General features: G+C 39.0%; 1 protein-coding gene across 2 annotated transcripts in view; it reads right to left on the minus strand.

The window, feature by feature from the left end:
• The window catches only part of RELN (reelin), a 282,830-nt gene that overhangs the window by 195,964 nt on the left and 61,205 nt on the right, over nucleotides 1-25,661 (minus strand). For both annotated transcript variants that reach the window (XM_061467364.1, XM_061467363.1), the window contains exon 3: nucleotides 8,047-8,182. In XM_061467364.1, coding sequence (XP_061323348.1) covers nucleotides 8,047-8,182 — 136 coding nt within the window. The remainder of the gene's footprint in view (nucleotides 1-8,046; nucleotides 8,183-25,661) is intronic.

The following is a 25,661-nucleotide window of genomic DNA, read 5'->3' on the forward strand; positions in this document are numbered from 1 at the left end:
AAGAACTGTCATTTATGAATGCTGTAAAAAAAAACCAAAGACAGATACCATCAAATGTTTTCCTAGCACAATTCCATTCTGATGACATTTGTATAACGTATATACAGAAGTTATAGAAGAATTATTATAATTAAATTAAATAATTATAATTAATTAAATTATTTAATAATTTAAATCCTGCCTGACCAATTTGGTGGCCTTCTATGATGGGGCTACGGAACTGATGGAAAGGGGTAGAGCAGTTGATGTCATCTACTTGGGACTTCTTCTACAAAGCATTTGATGCTGTCCCACACGACATCCTTGTCTCTAAATTGGAGAGACATCAATTTGATAGATGGACCCCTTGGTGGATTTTGGCTGCACGCAAAGAGTTGTGGTCAATGGTTCAATGTCCGGCTGGAGACCAGTAACAAGTGGTGTCCCTCAGGGACTGGTGTTGGGACCAGTCTTGTTCAACATCTTTGTTAGTGACATGGACAGTTGGAGGGACATGAGGATGATCAGGGGACTGGAGCACCTCCCATATGAAGATAGGCTGAGAAAGTTGGGGCTGTTCAGCCTGGAGAAGAGAAGGCTGCGTGGAGACCTCATAGCATCCTTCCAGTATCTGAAGGGGCCTATAGGGATGCTGGGGAGGGACTCTTTATTAGGGGCTGTAGTGATAAGACAAGGGGTAAGAAGTTCAAACTTAAACAGGGGAAGTTTAGATTGGATATAAGGAGGAAATTCTTTCCTGTGAGGGTGGTGAGGCACTGGAATGGGCTGTCCAGGGTAGTTGCGAATGCTCCATCCCTGGCAGTGTTCAAGGCCAGACTGGACAGAGCCTTGTGTGGCTTGGTTTAGTGGGAGGTGTCCTTGCCCTTGGCAGGGGGGTTGGAAATAGATGATCTCAAGGTCCTTTCCAACCCTAACTACTCTATGATTCTATGATTCTATAATTTACTATTTATTCTGTAATGTTTTGTATATAATACTATAATGTTTTATAATTTGTAATGATAAAGCGATTGAATTACATTTACTTCTATATCCACATATAAGAAATATAGAAATATTAATAATAGACTTCAGTTTCTCAAACTCAGAGGGATACACCCTATTATTAAGTTAAACAATTATTAGACATCTTAGAGTTCACTCTGTCAGCAAGTTTGAAGTCATGGTCATTCCAAATACTCAAATGCAAATTTTCTCAGTATGTAGGAAGCAAAAGCTGATCTAATGTTTTATATATCTTCAAGTATAAGATTTTTTTCTTATTTGTTTACTTTTGCTCGAACTGGATGTGGGGAGACCATCATAGCACAGGAAAAGGGAAAGGGTTTTTGTTTTGTCTTATTGGATTTTCACATTCATTGTATCCAAGTTTTCACATTTTATTCACATACATGAAGTCTTGCTGAATAGTACTGCATGTCTACATAATAATTCATAGATCATTCTAGTAAACTCATCCAACAAGGTGATGAAAGTAAGTTAACTTCTGTGAGCAAAATAAAGATGGAGCGTTTTTACGTTTCCTCAGCTGCGCACACAAACAATGCAAAACTTCAAACAAGTAATTCTGAAGGCACGAATTTTAAAAAATACAAAAAGTGTTGTCTGTGCCTTTGATGACAGCACGGACACGCATGATTGCTCTGCTGGAACCAGGCCAGTGCTCAACATCCTGCAGTACTGAGCTCTTCACCAAATTATTTAGTGATAGTCAATTGCAAGAAGCCAAGTACTTCCCAAAGAAGTATGCAGACAATACACTTATCTCAAACTCATTTATGCACTAGACACTTGTTGTATTGTTCACTTGAGAGATGGCATTGCAACGATCAGGCTCTCTCAGTCTACCAGGGAGACATTCCAGAACTACAAAGGGCACAGTGTCTGGTTGTACACACTTGTCTGTAGTACCAAAATTTAGCTTCCTGAAGCATCTCTTAAAATTGTCCTCTGCCTTTGCCTGTACTCATATTTTTAGGAATTATAAGTTTACCCATACAGAACGTTTATTACTCACTTCATTTAATACAGCCATTTCCAACAGAATCCATTTCATTAAGCATGCTTCTTCTAGGTTGTCATTTTGAAAGGTTTATCACTGACCAATTATTAGTAGCCAACAGGTATTTCATTCAGTTCCTCTGTTACACAGGAAAACCTAGTGGAAGCAAACTGCTAGAGTATGTGTAATATTTTTACAGTCTAGTCATGCTTTTAAAATTAAGCCACCTTGAGAAGACAGGAAGAAAGAGCACCTCTTTGAATGAAACAAAGATTTATGTTGCTGCTGAAATAAAGTATGCTCTGAAAAATAACCCTGAGGTTAAATTTCAAAGAAAGAGAAACAAAGTTCAAGAGAGAATTTTAAACACAACTACTGATAACTGAACTGTGGATTGAGAATTGATGATCTCAAGCACAAAAATAATGGGTACATTGCTCAGAAAGGGAAGACAGTAAAATCTAATCTTTGCTTCTAGAACTGTCAAATGAACATTTGCTAGAAGGGAAGTAATTCTCTCTGTGATTGTTTTATTATTTAGATAGTATCAGTAGAAAATGACTGAATTTCATTTTATTTCATGCAGGAGGTGCCAGAGTCCTATATGGAACCATGCCAAAATCTTAACAGAGTAGCCAAAGGCTGTATTGCGCTGCCTTCTGCTACCATACATTACATTATATATTATATTTGTACCATACAAAGTAAAGAAACCATCCTAATATTGTATCACCTTACATTTCTATTCTGGCGTTACACAATGTTGGTGAAAGCAGCATTTTATGCTTTTTGCTCATTTTTTGAATTAAGTTCAACTAACTTATCAATAGAATTTTCATGTGCTTTTATATTTAATAGATGTTCACATACCCATTCTTTCTGGCTTTGTTGGTTCTGCTTTTCTTGTGCCTACACAGCATGAGGACCTTAAAATAGCAAATAGTCAGTTGTCTGTAAGGTTGGAGAAAATGTTAAAAATTGAACATTCCTCTCATTAAAGTGAGCTTTTAGTAGGAGTATCAGATGTCTAAGAGGATATGAGACAACAGGCTCTCCCTCTGACAAGAAAAGAAAAAAACCTGCAAGATTTTATGAACTTCACAAAGTTGCCCTTTTTATTCATATCTTTTAGCATATTTTAACTGTTCAGCAGCCCACTCATTGCAAATTCTTGACATAGACAAATCTACTGAATGTTGAGGGTGGTGGAGATGAAAAATTAATGTGCATGATTTTGCACGAAGTACTTAATGTTTAGACAGCTGAGTCTGTCTGGGTGGGATTCAGATTCAGATTTAATAAAGCTTAAAATAGGTGCCTTTACAAAGGTCTACATGAGAGCTAGGTAGTTAGGGATCCATTTTGGCCAGTGGAGACTTAGGGTTTGATGCACATACCTAAATATATCTAAAATAATTTAGCACATCCTAAGGAAACTAGTAGAGCTACAGAAACCCTCCAGACCTGCAGGTACCTCTCTCTAGATGCAGAACTGAATGTCAGGCCCTAGATACCCATCAAACCAGACTGCACCCTGGTAACTCTCAAGGGAGTTACAGGAACACAGCTCAGAGATAAATACCTACCTGGAGATACCTACATATACTATCTCCAGTTGAAAACAGCTAAAAACCCTTTAGATGAGTGGAAAATAAGGTGCAACGAGCTTCCATACTCCCTTGTGTTTTTCTTGCTTTGCGGTGAACACTTTTGAATGCTCACCATCATGTTACGCTCTGTGCTACAATCTTCTGCTAACAGAGTTTCTGAAAACACAGAATTCCTCACTGGTCATCTCCATTTGCTTTACCACCACAAAAAATAGGCGAAGCTCAGACAAAACTCATAGACAAGCTATATCTAATTCTGCACAGTCAGTTGAGTCTATGCTGCTTGAGGTCATACTTAGAGGAGCCACGACGATTCCATGCACGGTGTTTGCATTTCACTGGAAAATTAACAAACTCATAAGATGAAGGAGGTAATCTGGGCACGACATCAAAATAGGGACGTGAAAGCAGAACCAAGATCTGAATCAAATATTGGCTCGTGATTTTCAAAATGTTACACATAATGCTGATTGACAGTACAACAATGCCTCTGCCCAGGGAAGTGGAAAACCAAGCAAAGGAGTAATTTTTCTTCACAGTTCCACTAAACTGGCATAGCAAAAAGGAACAATTACTGATGATTTTTTTTTTTTCCACAAGGCAAAATCAGGCAAGTTATAAGCAATATGGAAAAATAAGATGACTGTAACACTGGGCTAACATCAGAACCACCCTAACTGTAAACAAGGCTTGTATCTTATTTAGTGCCTTTACAACCCTTTGATTCTGCACCAATAAAATATCAGAAATATCCTGCTTTACCCTTATGTTGCAATAAAGAGTAGGAAGAGAATGGTAGAATTTAACTGAAGCAGGGAGGTTCACGGGAACCCAAAGTCAAGTCTGTGCACTGACACGCTTTTCAACTGACTGCAAACCAGCTGCTATTCACAGCAATAACTAGGATGCAACAAACAAAAATGTATTTCATTGTACAATTCCTTTTCTTTATAAGAAAGGAAGGATAAAAACTTATATGACTATATGATGAAGAGTTGAGTGATTATATATAAATACAAGGGACTTAAAGGACCTTAGTCCTGATAATTGCTATTTTCAGTTTCCTTCCCATTTTTAATGTCTGTGTGTATTATCATTGTGTATAAACAGAATTGTGTATCTGATTTTGAAGATAACCCCCTATATTTCTTTCAAATGAATGAAAAAAAAAAACAACCCCAACCAACCCCCAAGCAAACACTAAACAGTGTTTTAAATGACAGTTTAGTTAAGTGGTTTACCGGGGGAATGTGATTCCTTCAGACAATATAGCCTTTTCCCACCCTGGCTAGAGGACAAATATAGCAACCCATGTAATCTTCTTGGATGTTTATTCAAGATTTCTATAATTATTGTCATAGGTTTCCTATAAATGCTTTAAATAGATAACCAAGTCTCTCAATCACAGTCTTTATGTTCGGTAGTGTTTGTACAATATGGTATTTCAAGTTCATACATTTACACTATTGTCAGTTCCTGAAACAGGCTTAAACACATGGGCATGAAAAGACCAGTTCTGGAACAGGGCACTTCAGATTTCCCAGAAAGGAGTTCTGTCATTAGGTGATTGCGGGAAAAGGCATACTCTTAGTAAAAAAACACATCTCCTTTCTTGAAAGTTTCTTCCAAGTTTCTTTCAACAGGACAGCTGTCTGCCTCAGCATTCACTCCCAAGCTTTTTTCAGGAGCTGTGCTGGGAACTCTTTGCTCCTGCTTCAGAAGTGACGTGCCTGTGCCCTGCCTCAGCAACCACATCTCTTCTACTTCTGTCTTTTCAGGGGGACACCATCACAAACTATTCCCATTCCCTTTTACCCATTTGCACCATAAGCTGTACTAATTATACGTCAAATAATATAGGATTGTGCTGTTTAGTACTTTCAAAGTCTTCTAAATGCACAGAATTTTAAAATCAATTGTGATGGGTCACCTCTCTTACGTGGGTCATTAGGCACTTCCTACAGACTAGGGAAGACAGCATTACAGAAGTCCAGTTAATAGAGGGTGTAGTGGATATATGTATAGACACAACCTATACAATAGGGCACAATAAAGCACCTATTCAATGACTAACAAAAATGTCTATGTAAGAAAAATACTTATTTTCTGAAGTAAATTCGATGGAAGTCATTCTATTTTCTACAGTAGCTGGAACTTCTGCAATAAACCATTCTGATGGTCAAAACACAACATGTTTTTGCAATTTAGGTCAGCTTTATCACTTTTACAAACTAGTAGGTTAAGCCTTCTATAAAACAACAGGCTTAACAACCTAAGATGTAACCCAGCGTGCCACTATTATCCCCCCCGACAGGCTGAGCTTTAACTAGGTTAGCATGAGCTTAGAGCACAAATTACAAACAGTGAAACCTAGGCTGAAGGATTATGAAGATAGTGTTTTACAAATTTGCAGACAATCAGGGAAATAACTTGTTAGTGTAAAAGAGGGCCTAACATTTTTTGGTGGCAAAGAACATTTACAGATCCTAGCAACTTGCTTAGGAGCCCCTGATGCTCAATACCTGTATAAAAAAGTCCTAAGTTACTGCTAAGAAAACTGTTCTGCAATTAATGATTAATTTCAGCTTTTATTTTTCTCAGCTTATCCAGCAGTATCTGTGGTGAACAACTACTACAGGATTACACTGAGATGTACACCCGCAGATTTCTGTATTTCCTCTAGAAGCATATTTTATAAAATACTTCTAAATATTTATTTATTAGCCATAATAAGGTATTTTGTCAAAAAAAATACAAACCAACAAAAAAAAAAGAGAAAATAAGCAACAGTTTGCACATGATTGGTGTAAAAAAAACAGCCATTGCCTGACTTTGCTAAAGGGGAGGATGGGCTGCCACCACCACTGCCCAAATCTAGTTTCTTATGGGTTCAGTCTTTTTCAGGACTGAGCTCTAGAAAAGCACAGCAAAAAACATGGATGAAGTGAAAGGGAATTTTGCCTATGACATCTATAGGGTCATGGCTTCCCTCTGTCATGTCTATCCTCCCGGTCGATGTCAGAGCAGGTCAATAGTATGTGCAGTTAAAAAGCAACCATGCACTGGCCTCTGGGAGATTTGCCTGGTGACCCTCATTCAGTTCCTCCCAAGAAATGTTCAGGGAGAGGTATCAACACTGCAAAAATCACACACCAAAGCTAGTGCTAATTAATAACCTTATTACCCATCCCCAGAGAGGTCAAAGACTAATGAGCTGAACTGAATCACAGATGTATTGGCAACAAACAACATAGGAAACTATTCCCTATATTGCACTGTTGTTATAGTCTATAAATTGAGGTAACTTTTGTAAATATTCTCAATTTATATGAAACTAAACTTCAATTAAAATTATTTTAATTTATATTAAATTTAAACTAGACTGGTAGTTAGTCTCAAGTGTCAAAAAATCTTGTTTAAGATACTTATTTGGAACAGAGGAGCAAACAGAGACAAAAAAGGTAAAGCCAAACTGTCTGGAAATCAGAGAACTGGGTAAAGGAGTCAGAATAACACCATACCAAAAAAAAATAGCTTGATTTACTGCAACTTGTGATTTAGTAAGCAGGGGAAAAAACAGCTCAGGCAAGAAAGTGTAGGCAGCTGGGGAAAAATTGAGGAGGAGGAGGATTAGAGGTAAAACGTATTCCTCCTCCTTTCATTTCCTTCAGCTGATGATCATGTTTACCCAAAAGTCCTTCAGCCCAGTGTGATCCTGGGTTGAGCCTTCAGAGAAGCTAAGCCTTCCCACTCTTGTCTGAATTTGATCTACAGGACACCAAACTGATATAACTGCATCATTTTGCGCATTCTCAGACAGCTATCACCCATAGAGCATCCTTATTCCATGGGGTGAGGCAGTCTGTAAAACCCCTGAGACTGATGGACCCTGAGAGCTGCTGTGTGCCTGTACTCCCCAGTGTGAGATTAGATGTCTCAGCCCTGTTAGTTTCATGGGTATCAAGGGAAGACAGATTTGGTGTCTGCACCCAGATTGCTATTATACATATGTGTACCTCCATGCTACAAATTACAGTCAAGAATAAATTCATATCTCTGCTACATATGTTCTGCACACAGCAGAATGGCTAAGGACTTTACAACACCACCATTTCTGAAGAGGTGCATTATGGCTTATACAAACAGGGAATTACAGATTGGATTTCCAAAACTGTTCAGTGCTGACATAACTCTGTTTCCACTGAAATCAATGATGAACCTTCCATAAACTTGCCAAGATAGGCAAGCATTCACTGCCTGAGAAAATATGCCTTTAATTTCAATTAAATGGGAATTAGCAGTTGTAGTAATATTTGTATTTGTATAGATGTATTTGTCAGCAGTACAAAAACCATGGTCCTAATGCAAGCAGGTTAGACCATTTCATTAGCTCCAAAGTGATTATCTACTCATAGGCTTTCTGTGTATACGTACATGAAGTTGACACAGCCTGTCCCCGCAGGTGGAGCAATCCAAACAAAACTGAGGTTTGTAGTCGGGAGATGGCTCACGTGCGACGCAACCACACTGCACATGAACTGGTTTCCAAACTGGTGGTCAGACATAATTCCTACAAGACAGACACAGGGGAAATAAACAGTAACACGTTTTAATGGCTCATTGCAAGGTGCTAACAGACCGAGAAATACATCTGCCATGTGTTTCATCATGGCAACACATCGTGGAGTGAAACATCATGGAGTGAAATATCATGGAGCGAAACATCATGGAGCAAAACATCATGGAGCGAAAAAAACCCAAGACTATGTCACTGGGTAATTAGAATTAATGCCAGTGAAAACACTGGAGCTGGCCTTTGCTTGAGCCAAGGCTGCTTTTGTATTTATTACGAGGCTCCATGTATTTATTATTGTTATTCTTCATGAGACCAACACCAGAGGAATTATTTACATTTTCAAAGGAAGAGCTGGATTGCAGGTGCTGTAAATCAATATTATTCTATTACCTGATTTACACCCATTAAGATATAAAAGACAATAAATCTTGAAGGGAAATATACTATGTTTTAATATTTAATCTTTTAGAGAAAGGTGTATTCTTTTAGTAGACAGACACAGGTATCTGGAAAAAAACACAAACAGCATTTGAGCTTTGGTTCATGAACTCTTCTAATCTGAAATAAAAGCAGCAACCTTCAGTAGTTTTACCAGTATACATTCCTTTGATTTTTTGAATCAGCCTCTAATACATGGATGAATGTAAATGTCATCTATTTATGCCTCCTTCAGGAATTCACTGCAGTTCATCATTAGACAAAAGAACTGTATTTTTAGACAAAACACACCAATATCAGACAGTAACCTTCTCCCCCTCAGAGCCCTTCTGTGGTTTTCTACAAATAAACACAAACCATTGTTTGTTTAACACCCTTTAGCTAAAAGTAAGGCAATCTCAAGTGGATTACTACACCTTTAATCCTAGTACATTCAACAGTAAATGTTGAAATATTCTCTTGAATGCACTTATCAGAAGGAAATGCCTTGTTCCAGGTTCAGAAAATACTGATGGGGGCTGAAACACTCTTTATAGGATCAAGAGGAAAAACAAATGGTAGTAGGTACCTCCATGTTCAACAAGGTCACTGTTAGCTATTAGGTGATTGTGTCTCAGAAAGTTTATAGTGGCTGGTATTTCTTATATTTACTTGTTGCAATTCAAACAACAACGTAGAAATAAAACCCTTTACAACTATTTTTGATGGTAATTCTGTAATGCAAAGCCAGAAATGTCTCTTAACCCCTGACAGATCCAGAGGTGGAAGGAGTCTGCAAGTGAGATTTCCACCAAGAAGGTGGACAAATCCTTCTTAATGCAAACACGCTGCTCCACATGATGCCTCTTCAGGGACTGCCATGGCAGCAGCATGTTGTTCCAGGGAGGGGGCGTCTCACAAGCAAACCATTCACTATATTATAGATCAGAAGCAACCTCTGAAATCCCGTTCAGGTACTGATGAGAAACACGGACTATAGCTCAGTGTTATATGTTATTTATCCTGAGGACTGTTAAATTCAAAACCGCCTTCAATTTTGGGGGGTAAGAAAGTACATCACAGTGAGTTTAAGGAACCTACCCCAGGAACACGAAGAGGCAGCGGATGATGGCAGTGATACCGTATCTTTTACAAGTGACCACAACCTTCTCACTCAGGCTTTTTCAGTTAGTTCCCCACTGAAGTATATGTATGAGGTTTTCCATAATTTGCACAGTTACACCTTTCAGCTCAAATCCCCAAGCAATGCTAACGCCCATTGGGTCAGAACGGTCACAAAGAAAGCTCAGGCTCCCCAGGCAGGAGCTTCTTTTCTGGGGATCAGTAGAGGGAAATACAGGGAGGTAGTACTTTCCTGACTCTTGTTTATTGCAAGACAATAGATGCAGATGAGGTCTGGCCACCTCTTGCCATACTGTGCTGCCATTTTAAGTACAGTATTATTTACATTCCTTGGCTGATTGGGAGGGGTTGCATTAACATGCTCAAAGAAACTCACTTGACTGGAGCCAAAGTCACTGCCCCAGTCTCACTGTTGAAGTCTATCCAGTGGTGCCTTGCTGAGATAGATGTATCCAATAATATGTCCAGAGAGGTCACTTGCTGGGTAAGTGGTATTTAGGCAATTAGACTTTGCTGAGGGTGAAAGGTGGCAAGCCTGATTCTTTCTCAAAGTTGTGGGTCTTCTCCCTCTCTCTTTGAAGTTTGTGCTCAAGCCAGTGACTTCAGTGATGTGGGCTGTGGTCTCTGGGAATGATGTGGAGCACCAGCTCTCATCTATCATCATCTCTGGCTGCATAGTGGGAAACAGAGTGAGCCACAGGCTTTATCAGGTTAATTAAATAACAGATGCTGTAGGGGCAAAACAGGAACAACCCTTCAGTTTGAAGAAATCCCCCTTTCTCTAGAGCCAGCCAAATGCAAGAGAAGACAAAGACTGCCTTACCACCTCCCCCAGCCAGGGAACAGGCACATCAGCTTGGGAAATGTGACCGCTTCCCTCCTTGGCAGCAACTTGCGAGTTAATGAATTCCCTAGGTTTCAGGCAGTAGACTGCAAAAATGTGTCTTATACATCAAACACATACAACATCTGTGGGGAATTTCTTTTTCCTTTGATTTACAGTTTAAAAAAAGAACAATTTTGCAGTGACTAGAATAAATCCTAAACAATGAAAAAAACAACTCATTCAAATTTCTGCAGAAAAAAGTCAATGAATTGCACAGCGAATATTCGAAGTCCAGTTTTATAATTCCACCACCATTTTTTCTTTATATTTTACTAAAAATTTATTTTGATAATTTTTACAGCTTTCCTCATCTGCTGGACCTTTACTGGGTTCATCAACATCATTTTGGAGTTCAGAACCTTCAGGACATTTCACATTAATTAAGTACTGACATTTCAGTGAGTGAGAGAGTGATATCAAAAAAAACATTTTTGATGCTTAAACCCCAAGTTTGCTACTGAAAAGGTGAACATGAAAAAATAGCAAAAATGCCAAAAATGGAGCAATGCAATCAATACGAAGAACTCACTAAATTAAGGAAGAATGTAAATTACATTATAAAGAATGTAATTTCCCTTCTTGCTTCCAGTCTTTTGCAGTACCCAAGCAAGTTGCTCCCCAAACTGAATGTTTACCCCATAACAAATCAAACGATAAATATGCATCAGCATTCTGCTGCAAAAAAAAAACAAAAACGACATTAATACAAGACACTGTATTATATCTGATTATATCACAGCTCTCAGAACAAAACTGTACCCTGCATGAACCTCAGACAGCTTCAAATACAGAGCATGCCTTCTTTAAGGTGCTCGGCTCCAGTCAACACTGTTTTACAAACGTTCCCGCTCATGTCTGTTGACCAGTGCAATCATGTGTGTTCAAGTCTAGTGTTCACTAAAATAATAATCTTAAGGTAAAGTTTTAAGATTTGTCTTTCTAAAACTATAAGCACTTCTGCAAATAATCAGGTGTTTCCATGTGAGTTACTGAATACTGAAATGTTCAAAGGTTTGCGACAGCTACACATCCACAGCTCTAAAACATGCTACATGCAAAAATGCCCTGAGCATCTCTCTGAACTCCTATTCTCCTTGTTTTTTACAGTGTGCAGTCAGCACACTGATGCGTTTCAGACATTTGCACTTTCTAGATTCTCCATCCCTTAAAATTTCTGAAGCTTTTGCAGTCTCGGTATAATCATATAAATCCCAGACATGCTTTGTACCTGTCAACAACACTGCTGGGAGAGACACTAGACATGGTCCGTCCCTCTTGAGATTTAACTCAGCAAGTGCTATTATTGGGTAAACCTTTTTGAATGTGCTTAGCTCTATTCAGCACTATCATTACTGAATCAAAGAACGTTTATGTGAAGAGATTTCAAGAGATAGATTAAATACAATAAATTCAGAAATCCAGGGATAGAGAAAAAATATTGCATGAAAAATACTTGGTAAAGTCAGATGACAAATACATAGCTTTGATCTTTACATGTTAATGATAATCAGAATCACTGCAAGGAAATATTCTGCCTCTTTTTTAAGGTGGCATACAGGAAGATGAACAAGATGTAAAGATGCTGGTTCAAGTGGTCCATAAATGTCTAAGCACAAGTGCAGTTCCAGAGCTCCTCGCTACTATCACCTTGTTGTATAGCTTCTCCAAAAGGGAGAGCTATAGAAGATAGGAACTATTCTCCCAACTGTGCCCCCAGAAGCCAAAAGATTATCTTTTCTAATGGTAGAGCTTGGAAATCATCTAATGTGGCAGATAAATATAATAAGATTCACATCATTTTCTGCTTTCTAAGTCTGAGAAATGTGGACCTGTAATACTCCTGACTTGCAACATGACAAATCCTTACATATCCTCCTTAGGAAACAGTTTCCTATATCAGAACTTCATACAAAAAGCTCTGCGTGTCAAGATCCTTGGTAAAGCATTTATTGAGGCTGTCTTAATAAACTTTGCAACACTGAACCAGGTGTTAGGTAGTCTACCACTTCCCGTTTATTATATGAAAAGAGTATAATATTAAGGGAGAGGGTTAATGTTAAATACAGGTGTAAAATGAATGACAGCATCTTTGTTTTGCTGCCTCTAAACTGATTATCTGTTATATGTTTCCATTTTCAAAGTTATGCAGGAGTAACAGCAAAATGCCAAACATAAAATATTGATGAAATACCAAGAAAACAAAGCTGTAAGCAACCAAATCAGTCTAGGATCTTTGGGAGAGTAATCATTCCTGATTAGTAGATATTACATTTAAGTAAGAAACAGACACCTTCAAGTTAGATTTTCCATTATGTAAAAATGAAGTACCTAGTCCTAGAAATAGTTTTTTCCTATAGGAAACAGAGCTGGAGACCTCTGTTTGCTACACAGGCTGTAGCATCTCAAAGGGTGATCCACAAACGCACAAGCTAAGCATTAGTTTTGCTTAGTGTCACAAAGCAGGGAGTGATGTAATCTGAACTGTGCCAGAATACACCTCCCATGCTGAATCCCACGCTAAAGTGGCCAAAGCAGAATCTGCAGCTTGCTTCTCCCATGCAGTACCAGGGATTTGATCTGAGAGGGCAAACCTTCTTTTTTTTCCAAAATGGAAAGATGCTGGTAGTTACATTTTTTATAATGATCTATCATTTAAAGCAATCACTTTGGGAGAGAGCTTATGCCCATAGTCTCTTCTTCCCAGAAGCACATGGTCTGTATGAAGTTGAAAATTAACTGTATACAGAGGTCCCCCCACTCTCCTGTTGCATATAAGACCGCACTATACAGATGCAAGTGTGCTGGGACAAGTGACACAGCTTGGTGGCTAGTAGCAAGGAGCCTGACTTTTTTAGTGAAGTCCCATTGGACAAGTCTCCAGGACCACTGCAGAAACAGGGCTCTCCTGCAAGTGAAGAGAAAATCATGTGCCTCTCTACAACACTTGAGTGAGCAACAGAGGCTGCGGCACAGTTGGGCAGGTAGATGGCAAGACCTGAATTCACAGAAATCCAAGTGCAGGTCCTAAGGAAGTTTTTAGGCTAAAAGCTATTCAATGAATGAATGTAGACACCAAGTGCATTTTACAGCTGCTGAAGCTGCAGCTTACAGAACACATTTTCAGGGCTGGGCACCCCTTTGTTCTAGGTCTCTTTGGATTTTTAAAGGACCTTTTTGATCCTGGCTGAACACCTCTCTGCTGATGGAAAGTGGTGAATGAATTTCTTTCTTTGCTTTGCTCGTGTGCAGCTTTTGCTTTACCTGTTAAGGTGTCTTTATCTCAACCCATTCTCTTCCCTGCCCCACTGGAGGGAAAGTGAACTATTGGCTGTGTGGGTTTGAGTTGCCAGCTGGGGTTAACCACTACAAAATGAAATACATGTTTTCCCTGAATCCTATAGCGAGTGAAATAATGGTTTATTTTAGTTACTGGAAGAATATTGAAGCAACATCCTAAAACATGATCAACCCTTTTCAGGACTCTGAAATGTAAGTCTTAAAACTCTTTAGAAAACCAGTGGTAGGAAGAAAATCAAATTTCTTTGTGCTAAAAAACAAACAAACAAACAAAACCCCAAACAAACATGTTTAAGAAAAGCATCAGTAGTCCATGTTAAAAAGGACTGTTAGGAGTAAAGAAATATGTGGAGATGGTAGCTACAATTTATAAAACACGAACACAAATGTATATTTACGAGCTTACGCAGTTTCTACTCAAAGTAGCTACCTGAAGGCAACTGAACTACCACTGCAAGTTCCTTTCAAACTGAGTAAAGGTGCAGAATCTGGCCCTAAGTGAACTGCATCCACCTAGCTAAAATATGCTGTTGCTGATTGATTTTTGGGGGATGAATTCATTCTGCTTCACAGGAAAAACACATCTCTTTTGATAGAACGTAACAGACTGCTAAAGCACTTGGTGGCCTTTGTGATCAATTAAGGGTCAGGATGGTTTGATAAATAATTAAATAGCATGAGGAAAGAAAAGACCAGCAACTGTCAGATACATTCTTCCACTCGGCAATATATCACCTTTATCTTTCTTGAAGTCATGTGTTTGTTTCACTATTATTATTACTGCTTCATTATTAAATAATATATCATCTCAGCATATGCAGTGTTGGGGAATATAACACCCACAGGCTAATAAGAATAGTAGAAAAAGAATGGATAAGTGTACAACAACTTAATAAAGTCTCACTAAAATCCATAACTCTTTTTGTGGTCAAGAGATAAATAGAGCCTGAATACCACACTCTGATTCCTGGGGGAAAACTGCTGTGCTGAAGTGACTCAGACCTGGGACAAGAAGTATGGTGTTTATAACCTTTTACTATGCATATAAAATTTAAATGTGTTTTCTTTTTAGTTCTGAAAACAACAAATTAGTCCAGATTCACATTTGAATTACATTCACAATTTGGGATCCAGGTATTCAGCAGATCGGATTAGGGCATTTAGGAGATACAAAGAGCAGTGGTTTATGTTCACATGTCTTTTAACACTTACTGAAGCAAGCACTTCACTAGTAACACTGGTTTGCAGGAAAAAAATGTTCAGATTATGAAAATTTTTTTTATGAAGATTTTTTTTTTTTTTGCTTAATTTTCTTATAATGTTCTACTTTTAACGGATTGTTAATCAAAACTTTGGAGCGGCTTTATGTTAGAAACCACTTAGGGGTATAATTTCATCTCAGGGATTTATGAGTCCCAGTCTCATTACACCTAACAGGAGCTACACATACGGAAATTGTGGTGCACAGGGAGGAGAATATCCCCTTTCATTTGCATAATTCCCCAAGACACTGAATGAGCCCCTTGTGTAATGCGCGATATGTCTGCTTGAGTCAGGGGGATGGGAATGGTGAGACCCTGGCCTGCAGTGTGCTGTGGTTTTAGGGTGGCCATTGTCAGGGTGGATGAGGGGACAATTTACAGCCGAAGTCTAAGTGCTCCATAGAGAGCAACATGGTATTAAGTGCTCCAAGGCAAGTAGATTTAGTAACAGTAAACAGGGACCAGCAGTAATATAAATAGAAAATACTAATAAGTTACTGTGTTGCTGAAATATAGAAGAAAAAAATCTCTTTCAAAGGCTTGAGCCAAAATCTATTTTAAATATTTTCCTAACAGCCCCATCATGTTTTATAATAGCAACTTTTCTGTTTTTCTTTATAGAAACCTATTAGGCTGATACCTTCATTCTGTACTAGATATTCATAGGTCTATTTTAGCAATGTATTCCAGTTTACTCTTCTGCAGAAAAGCAGCTGTCCCTGGTTTGCATCCCCCTTTTTTTTCCCCCCCTGTTATTGCATTTGGTTGGTGTTTCATCCATCTGAGCAACTCTTGTACAACTTCCCCAAAATACCATATTGTTCTGAATCTTTACACTTTGCAAACCTTAATATGGGTCTCAGGAGCCAAACATCAGAGACACCACTTGATAGGTTTTGTACCAATGACAAATGTGACAAAGGACTACCCTGTTATCATGCCAGACATCTGCTCCCGCCAGACTCATTCTGAAGGCCAGCAGTAACCACATCCTTCTCCCTACAGCAGTGACAATTCACCAAGGCAGCACTGGTGTCCCAGGAATTTCCCCAGACTTGCTTTGGTGGAGGTGAAAAGGTGAAATTGCAAGCCAGCAGTTTTAACTGACAAAAACATACTGACCTGCTCACTTGAAGAAAGCCATGAACCAACCAAACCTCTTTGCTTACCAGAGCAAGTAACATCATGCAAAGCATCGCTGTGCAAGACCTAGAAAACTGGACAGCCCAATAAAAATGTAACTGCCCATACTCATCTATAACACACATACATCCTGATTGCAGCTACACAGCATCCTTTCCAAAGCAGTAGCTTCCAAAAAAAATCTTTAATGAACTAATCTTCACCCCAGGCTGTGCTGGGCTGCATGGTTTGCATTCTGACAGCACCCTTCTCCGGCTATACTGATGCTGGTGACACATCCCGATATCCTGTTTGCTCTTCAATAGCCTAGTATGACTAATTGGGATAATGGCTTCATGGCTTTACCTACAAAACCCTAAATCTCTCTTTAATTTATTTTAAATGAACTTAATGGTTTCTGGCAGGAGTCTGCCTTGTAATGCATTTCCTCTATTTTGATCCTTCGCCCGCAGACGTATTTTGCATTTGCCTGCATTGCTGTCACTGCCTCAGTCACTGAAGGACACACTCAGTGCTTGATATCTTCTTTGCACTTGCACTGTCCCTAATTACACTTTATATCTCTGTTATCGACATTATTAGTGAACTCTGATGTTCTAAAATTGCTAGCTTCCTCCAAACCAAATTAAGTCAGTCAAACCAATCAATAAGAATATACGAAACCAGAGGGACTACAATGAAAATCTTTTTCCAGACAGAGTATTTATCATTTACACACATCTCTTTCTGTTTTGGAGTAATGTTATGTGAGTTATTCTGTTCTAGTCCCCAATTCCTTATCTCAGATGATCTGAAAGTCAATTTGAAACCATGCATTATGAACAGATGCCACAGTGTGTCCCTCACCAGCGTTGGCTGCAAAATCTCCACAGAACTGGTGACAGGAGGCAGTTTCTAAAGCAGCAGTCTAGAGATGTTCCAGGTGTCCTGATCCCCTCCCCAAGGCTTGGTTTGCAGCAGCCTCAGCAATGCCCACATTCAGGTGAGCTGTGTAAGGCTGAAATGACCTGTGGCATTGGCCAGTACCAGAGCCTCTGGGAGATTCTGGGGGCAGCGGTGTCTCATAAAAGCCTTTCCTATCTGCTCAGGAAAGACTGCATGCAGGAGCTACACATGTAAGTAACGGCAATGACACCAGGGGTGCGCACAGGGGGAAGAGAGGCAGTTTTGATGTTCAGGTACACATAAAGCTGGAGTTTGAAAACCGAGGTGTTTCCCTGCTACACACTTCTCACACTATCTTTCATCACCGAATAAAAAGTATCAGCTGTGATTTGCAGACTTCTGTGGTATTTTTGGCAAAAAAGAAAAATCCCTTTTCTACAAACACCCAAACAGTTGCTGTAATTTATTTTTTTTCGACTTTAACAACAGAAAACTGGAACTTGGTCACTGCGAAGTCTGCCAGTTGTTCCCTTTACCTTGTGAAATGGACAATCGTTTACTTTGCCTCCTGTTCCATCTTAAATAATTCAATAGTCCCACTGTTGGCAACTTCATACTGCATCTCCCTCACTGAGCAGCAACGGATTATAATGTTGAGAGTATTTCACTAAGCAGCTACTAAAGAGCAGCATGCCCAGCAGTCTGAATTTCTGCCCACTAAAAGCAGAATGGTATCATCAAAAAGAAAACTCCTCAGAAAACACGTTACCAGCTAATCAACATGGACAGCAGCAAAACTTTCAGGAAACAAAAGCTAAATACAAAACTAAAATAAGCAAGAATAATCACAGCCAACAAGCCCAGAGGGAGAGCAAATTATTTTGCTCATTCATTTCCATATTACTACTTTTAACTCTAGCAAGAAAAATATCACTCATGAGAAAAAATCTGGTGCATTGCCCCCCAGCCATATGGTATATATTAAGACATACATACCACAGACAGAAAATTGTAACACCGCACTTTTATTTCTATCTGACAACACATACTGTCAGCTGAGAGTCACAAGCAGAGAACAAAGTAATTTTTCATTTCATTCCTTTGCCTGAAATTTACTCCTTCTAGACAAAACATTACCAATCCCAAATACGCAAGAGCACTTCCAGATCAGATATAAGAAAGGCAAATAAAAGCAAGCTAACAAGAACAGCAACCCCCTTGTAAACTATCAGTCAACATGAACAGTATTTCGGGGGGAAAAGACTGCTGCTACTGAAGCCTTTGTCCTCCAAAGAGCACCTTATGACTAAATATTAAAGGCTAATCTTCTGCATCCCATTTCACAGGATCTTAAAATATTGTCCTGGGAGTGCTGTAATGAAGCTGCTGCTGAGTCAGTGCAGCAGCAGGGCTGAGCTGTATCCCCAGGACCAATGCATGCCACTCCATGGACCTGGGCAAGATGCAGCTCTTTCTCTGGTTCCCATCCTATGCATTTATGGGAATAAAAAATTAAAATATAAAACAACATTTACATCTGAAACCTAATCAATGTTCATGTGATAGCAGCTAATGCCACAATGTGTGCGAAAACTATGCCTGCTCAGAAATAGTGTGCTAGGGTCCTCCAGTACACTGACCCACAGCTTTGCTGGAAAGGAGAAACCTTTATCCAGAGCTATGGCAGTATGAGTACAAACCCCATCAAATGATCACCTGTAAGAGGTCTGAGTTGCATTTCAGGATCTGGGGCAGAAGTGGGAAAAACCATTTGGGCTGTGAAAAGCAGGGGGTGAGTGGGAGCAGAGCACCCTTAGTACTCGTGCTGCGGTACTTAGAACTAGATGATAATCTTAAAACTTGCTTAATTCAGTTCCTTGAATGAGCACTTCTTAGCTGAAAGCCTGCCTTTCTGAGCAAACAACCTCCACTGTAACTGTAGTGCAATAAATGTTCCAAGATTTTGCTGCAGTTTTAAAAAGGGTTTAAAGAATACAGTAAGTCACGGTAACACCCAAGAGACTTACTCTAGGGAGCATCAGTCCTATTAACATATAAAAAGAAGGCTAAAAATATGAAGATCAAAACATGGCTTTGCTTTTTGACCTGCTAATCTGCCATTAACAAGAAAAATATCTCAAAGAGCTGCATTCCTACAGTGAATTTCTCCTCTTCGTTACTGTTTTGCAATCTGATGAAATCAATAGGAAAGTGTGTCACAAAGGAAGAAATCTGACTTTTCATCTCTAAGACTCAACTACATGTGCTCTTCTTTAAGGCAGATTAACCCTTCAGAAAATGAGCAGGTTTCCTAATTTGCATTCATCTCAGCCTTGCCATGTATGTTAATTGATTTTTTTTCCCACTAGGACTCCCAGATACTTTGAAGTTGTAACTTTGCTGTCTCACACTATAACATCAGCTCTTAGAAATACCAGCCCTTCTTCACATGTTCGTGTTCTCTGTTCTGATACTGATGCTTTTCTTGGAAGGCATCTATTAATTTATGAATGGAGTTAGTGCTTCTGAATCTTGTTCCCCCCGTTGATAGAAAAGCTAGTATACAAGAGGATAATTCTGATAAATAATGTACTTGCAAAATCCAAGTAGATTAGGGAGTTTCCAACTCACTACAAATAGAGCCCAAGTATGCCAGACAGCTTGATCTGGGAAAAAAGGGGGAGTCTAAAGCTGGCTAACAGAGTATTATTTAGTGCAATGTCCAAATCATCACTGAGGAAGGAGACTGTATTGCATAAACTGCTTCTTGGGTGGACTGAAGCCGACCTTCCACACAAGTTAATCCAAAAGGCGACAGAGCCAATCTGGAGTGAGGCTGAATAGAGTACCATAGTGGCCTCCTGGGGAAGTTGCTCTGTGCCTAAAAGTGAGCAAAGACATGGAGGAGTGGGGAATGCCCCTGTGTCCTGCTTCCCCCAGAAGTATTCATGGTAGAACATTTGTAATCACTAATTGTGGCTGTAATGAATGACGATATTTTCCATACTTATAATACTGCCTAGTCTTTATTTTGCAGTTTATCTCAAGGAATCACCATATTTCACTTTGAAATAATTTGCATAATCCATTTCCCATCTATTTTGCATGCAGGATGTCCTAGCAATATGTCTAAAACTCAAGGGCTGCTGATACTCTTCATACAGATGTATATGGATTTTTTTTTTTTTTTAGCGATATGCAGGTTATTGTTACTTATACAGCCCTATGCAGTGAAGTATGGAGTACAGATAGCTCTTCGGAAATTACATCTAGGCTTAAAATAGCCATATTTTGATAACCATAGAGAAATAATAACAATGGAAAGACCAAACCCATGCATCTTTCAACTTTTCAATACTTCTTTTTTCCTTGTCCCTTCTTAAATCATACATTCAAGAGATTTTTATTTTTTTTATAGCAAATAAAAGAAATAAAGCATTTTATCACAGGCAAATACACAGACCATCACACCTAAGCCCAGATCTGTCCAACCCACACTGACAACTTATACCACTTGAACTATCTTACTATTAATTTTGGCTATGCTGAAGTCACTTCTCTGAATAATTAGACTCATGTGGCCATCTCCAAATCAGCTTTCAGCTGCTTAAATCAGCTACTTTTAAGAATATAAATAAAGTTGTAAAACTTTAGTAAAAAATTAAGTAAATACTTGAGCCTATATATAGAGAGAGTAAATATATAAGTAACAAGTAAATACTTGAGCCTATATATAAATATTTGCCCCTGATAACTCCCACAGGTATGGTCCAGACCACTTGAACCTCTACTTCAGATGCTTAATGAGCGAGTCCTCACATCGTAAACAATTACACGCCTTTTATAAACAACATGGAGAGATAGGCGCCTGTGATGGGCTCCAGAGAAGGCTACCTATAACTTGCGTCCTATTCAGTTGCACAAAAATTTCAAGAATTGCTTGATAATAATAATTATGGAGCACATAAAACATATAAACATATCTAGAAATTAATATATGCAACAAAAAGATTGTGATTCCCTTCAGATTGCCCTACAATAAAATTACCTCCAAGAAAATAACAGAAATAAATGTTTTTCTTGCTAGCAGGCACCTTTATTTTTGCATTGCAAAACAAATTCCCAGCATTCACTGCAGATGTGACATTCAGAGATTTTAGATCTTTTTATAACTAATTTCACTCACTCTGTGCAAACGGCAGTTTTCAGAGACGTGTAACGTGGATGGATTGTTTTAGGAGAATTATACCATTAGGGATATCTACCTTAGTAAATTTAATTTACTTCTGGAGTAGGAAAAAAGTAAGAGTTACTCAAAGATTATCTTAAGAAGAACATTAAGGACAGCAAAAAAAAAAAAGCTGAAGTGAAGAGAGGTCATGATAAATCTCTGAGTAGTGGTGGGTGAAGCAGGTTGGTTTTGGTGCTCTCTCTGAGGTGCTTTGAAATTATGAAGGTAACAAAAGATGCTATATTAATATAGGAAAGTTGAAACTAATCCTCAAGATAAATGCCCAATGAAAGAAACAAATATTTGCTGTTGAAGTGGAACATTATAATATGATGTGTCATTCATAAAAATGAATGAATGGCTATATTTAAGGCTGAGCCTGAAATGCCTCAGACAATCTGGACAATAAAGTAGTAATTAAATAACTACATCTTTACAAGAATAGTTGTATATATAACTATATAATATACATATCAGTATAGGTCTTCTTACAGGGAAAATGAATAAGCTAGTACAGTATAAGATATCTTTATCCTGTTAGAATTGGATCTCTGCTAGAGAATGTAACAGTTTGATCACAGCTTCCTTCCCAGAGCTCCTGTTGTTACACCAGAACAATTTTTTTGTTCATGAAACACATCTTACAATCCAGGATATAATAGCAAATTTTATTTTAGAGTTTCTGAGACTTATGTCCAGATGAGATTTCCTGAAGGAAAGCCTTTCTTTGGTCTGATGATCTAAGCAGGAATAGCAGTACTTTTGCTTTGAGACTCATTTTTTCCCACGAAGCTTTACTGAACTATGATGTGGTTATGTGGCTCTTCCTTATAACTACTCAAAGAAAGAACATCCCCTTCTTCACTCCTTCCTGAAGGACCAACAACAGATTGTGTTACATCAAATGAAAAAATGGAGCTATGCCACATACTGCAGCACATTCCAGGAAGGTTGACTGTGAATTGAAGTCTGACTCACCCACAAACTTTCATGCATTTTGTACAAACCATTAGTTCTAACTTCCCCAAACCCAACATCTGACTTCTTGGATTAATTTTTCACAAGAAAGAAGCAGCTACTCTTTCCTTTGAGCACCTGTGTCTCTGTTAGTTCCTTTGTCCTCATGCCTACTTCTTCATTCCCATTGCTTCAGCAAACTTACTTCCTCTCAACCTCTTCACCATTCCGTTACTCATACTCTCTTCCATGTCTTCCTACCTGCTTCCATGCTCTGTATACCTCAAATATTTCCTCAAGTAGCTCTCAAATGACAATCCTCGCTAGAGAACCACAGAACAGAGCTATCTTCACCTATCTTCCTGAAGAAATGGACCCAAGAAAATATCAAGCAGCTAATTCCAAAGCAAACTACCAGGACTCATGAAATCCAGCATAGGTTGGACAGGGGTTTCTCTATCACTGATCTCAGAACACTGTGCTCACAAAATCCAAGAGCTGCTGTACATACTTGTCAAGTCCTCAAGCAACTTCTGGAACTAAAATGATCCACAAAGAAGGAAAAATGTCCTTTCATTGCAATGCGCCATCATCAAAAGAGCACTCTTTCCTACACTGTGCAGCCATTTGGATGAAAATGAAGTCTGCAGACTTCCAGTTTGGTTCACAACAATTGCTGATTCCCTTTGTTTCATTCCCATTATTTGAAGGGCCTTGATGTTTTCAATGTCATCTAAACATAACTGGCCTATGCTGTAATTAAACTTTGATCAAATTTTTAATGGGATCTCAGAGGAAAACAGTATTTGACTAACTTGTATTATTCTGCATGTATTAATCAAGTGAATTCTTCTTGAACTGCCTGAATTTCACATAATAACTGCTCTTCTCCATTGTTAATTAGCAGAGCAGAAAAATGATAGAATCTGTTTTCATTGGAATAATACTTTTGTATCCAGAATATTCTGAAACTTTTGTCAACTCTGATTCACTTAGTTTCAGAATTTTTAGCCATTACTAAGGCACATAAAAATGCAGTATCCATATATTAAAAAATAGTCCCAAACAATAACAAACCATATACTTATGGCACATTAACAGCTTGAATTGCTAAGGCCAGATGTCCCTTATAAATCACCATTAAAGAGCATTTCCATGAACATTGATGTTAGCATTTTAATCAGTAACTGGGAAGCAGATCTGAAATCCCTCTAACTGCAACCCTTTCTGAATGATGTCAAAGTTGGCCAAGTCAAAACAAATCCTGAGTCAGATTAGTCATATGGAATCTGGTAAATAGAGTCTGCCTTAAAACCAGCACAAAACAAAACAGAACCCCCACAAACATGCAGGGACAATGAAGCTTTCAATGGCAAGGACCTGCAGGAGGAAGAGACTTCCCCCAAAGCCTAGGTGCCCTTGCAGAACCATGTCACCACTCTGCAGACCAAAGAGGAAAGACCCATTACATCAGGAGAAACACTGGAGCCAAGGCAGCCCAATCTGTTTCCCATATAACAACTAGTACAACTGAGAAGAGGTGACGGGTAATAGTAGTAGGCAACTCTGAGATACGGAGGCATCCATTTGCCAACCAGCTGAAACATAAGGAGCTCTGCCTGGGGATGTATAAGAAGTCGAGTGAGAGCTTACAGGGCAGGATTAAAGGGAGGGCAGGGACAGGTGACATAACTGCGGGGCTCACAGGAAGGTGCACAGAAGTCACACTGACCAGAAAAGGGGAAACATAAGCCCCCATTTTTAAAAAGGTAAAAAAGGAAGACCCAGGAAACTACAGGACAGTCAGACACATCGCAGTGCCTGGCAAGATCATGGAGCAGATTCTCGCAGAACTGTGCTGAAACACACGGAGCTGATTGGTGCCAGCCAATAAGGCCAGTGCAAACCTCATGAAGTTCAATAAGGCCAAGTGCAAGGGGGTCAGGGCAATCCCAAGCACAAACACAGGCTGGGCAGAGACTGGATTGAGAGCAGCCCTGAAGAGAAGGACTTGGGGATGTTGGTTGATGATCAGCTCAACATGACGCAGCAGTGTGGGCTCGCAGCCCAGAAAGCCAACCTTATGTTGGGCTGCATCAAAAGGACAATGGCCAGCACACTGAGGGATTCTACCCCTCTACTCAGTTCTTGTGAGACCCACCTGGAGTACTGTGTTCAGCTCTGAGGTCCTCAACATAAGAAGGAGGATGGAGAGAGTCCAGAGAAGGGACACAAAGATAATCAGAGACCTGGAGCACCTTTCCTATGAACACAGACTGAGAGTTGGTATTGTTCAGCCAGAAGAAAAGGCAGCTGTACGGAGACCTTAGAGCAGCCTTCCAGTACCTAAAATGGGCCTACAGCAAATCTGGATAGGGACTTTTTACACAGGCAGGTAGGGATAGGACAAGGGGGAACAGCTTTAAACTGAAAGAGGGTAGATTTAGATTAGGCATTGGGAAGAAGTTCGTTACCTTAAGGGTGGTGAGGCACTGGAAGAGGTTGCCCAGAGAAGCTTCACATACACTATCCTTGCAAGTTATGAAGCTCAAAGCTTGAAAGACCAGGTTGGATGGGGCTTTGAGCAACCTGGTCTAATGGAAGGCATTCCTACCCATGGCAGGCGACTTGGAACTAGATTATCCTTAAGGTCTCTTTCAATGCAAACAATTCTATGAGTCTCTTCCAAATCATTCTATGATTCTATGAATTGAGGCTACAAGAATACATATTGCTGGAGTCCATAGTTTTAGAAGAAAGCTGAAAATTGCTGCAATCTGGAGGAAGGCTGATCTGCCTTACACCTGCTTAGATATAAAAATGCTTCCTTATACTAAAAAAAATAAAATAAAAAAAAAATTAATGTTCAATCTCTATAAGTTACAATTTATTTCTTGAAGTTGAGAAGTGATCTATTTCAGTAGGAAGTCTCCTAACAAAAAGAAAATATCTCCTAATAAAGGACTTTCAGACAGCCCATAAAAGACACAGCAAGAACCACCTCCTGGAAGCTCAAATGTGACACATTAAAATTAGAAATTAGGCACCTTTTTAAACAGAGTATGATTAAAAACAAGGAAAAAAGTATACAAAGTAGATTCTTTGCCTCTTGTAGAAAGTGTACGGTCACACACTTTAGATAATAACAGGAATACTTTTAGCTATAAGCTAGAAATGACTGAGGAGGAGAAAGCTCAATACACATCAGTGAATCACAGACTGACAATGAGCTACCGATGTGAAAAAAGGCAA

The sequence above is a fragment of the Pezoporus flaviventris genome, unplaced genomic scaffold (assembly GCF_033815535.1).
Source record: "Pezoporus flaviventris isolate CSIRO_AGI_PZ_B2104156 unplaced genomic scaffold, CSIRO_AGI_Pfla_v1 ptg000045l, whole genome shotgun sequence".
NCBI classification, from domain to species: Eukaryota; Metazoa; Chordata; class Aves; order Psittaciformes; family Psittacidae; genus Pezoporus; species Pezoporus flaviventris.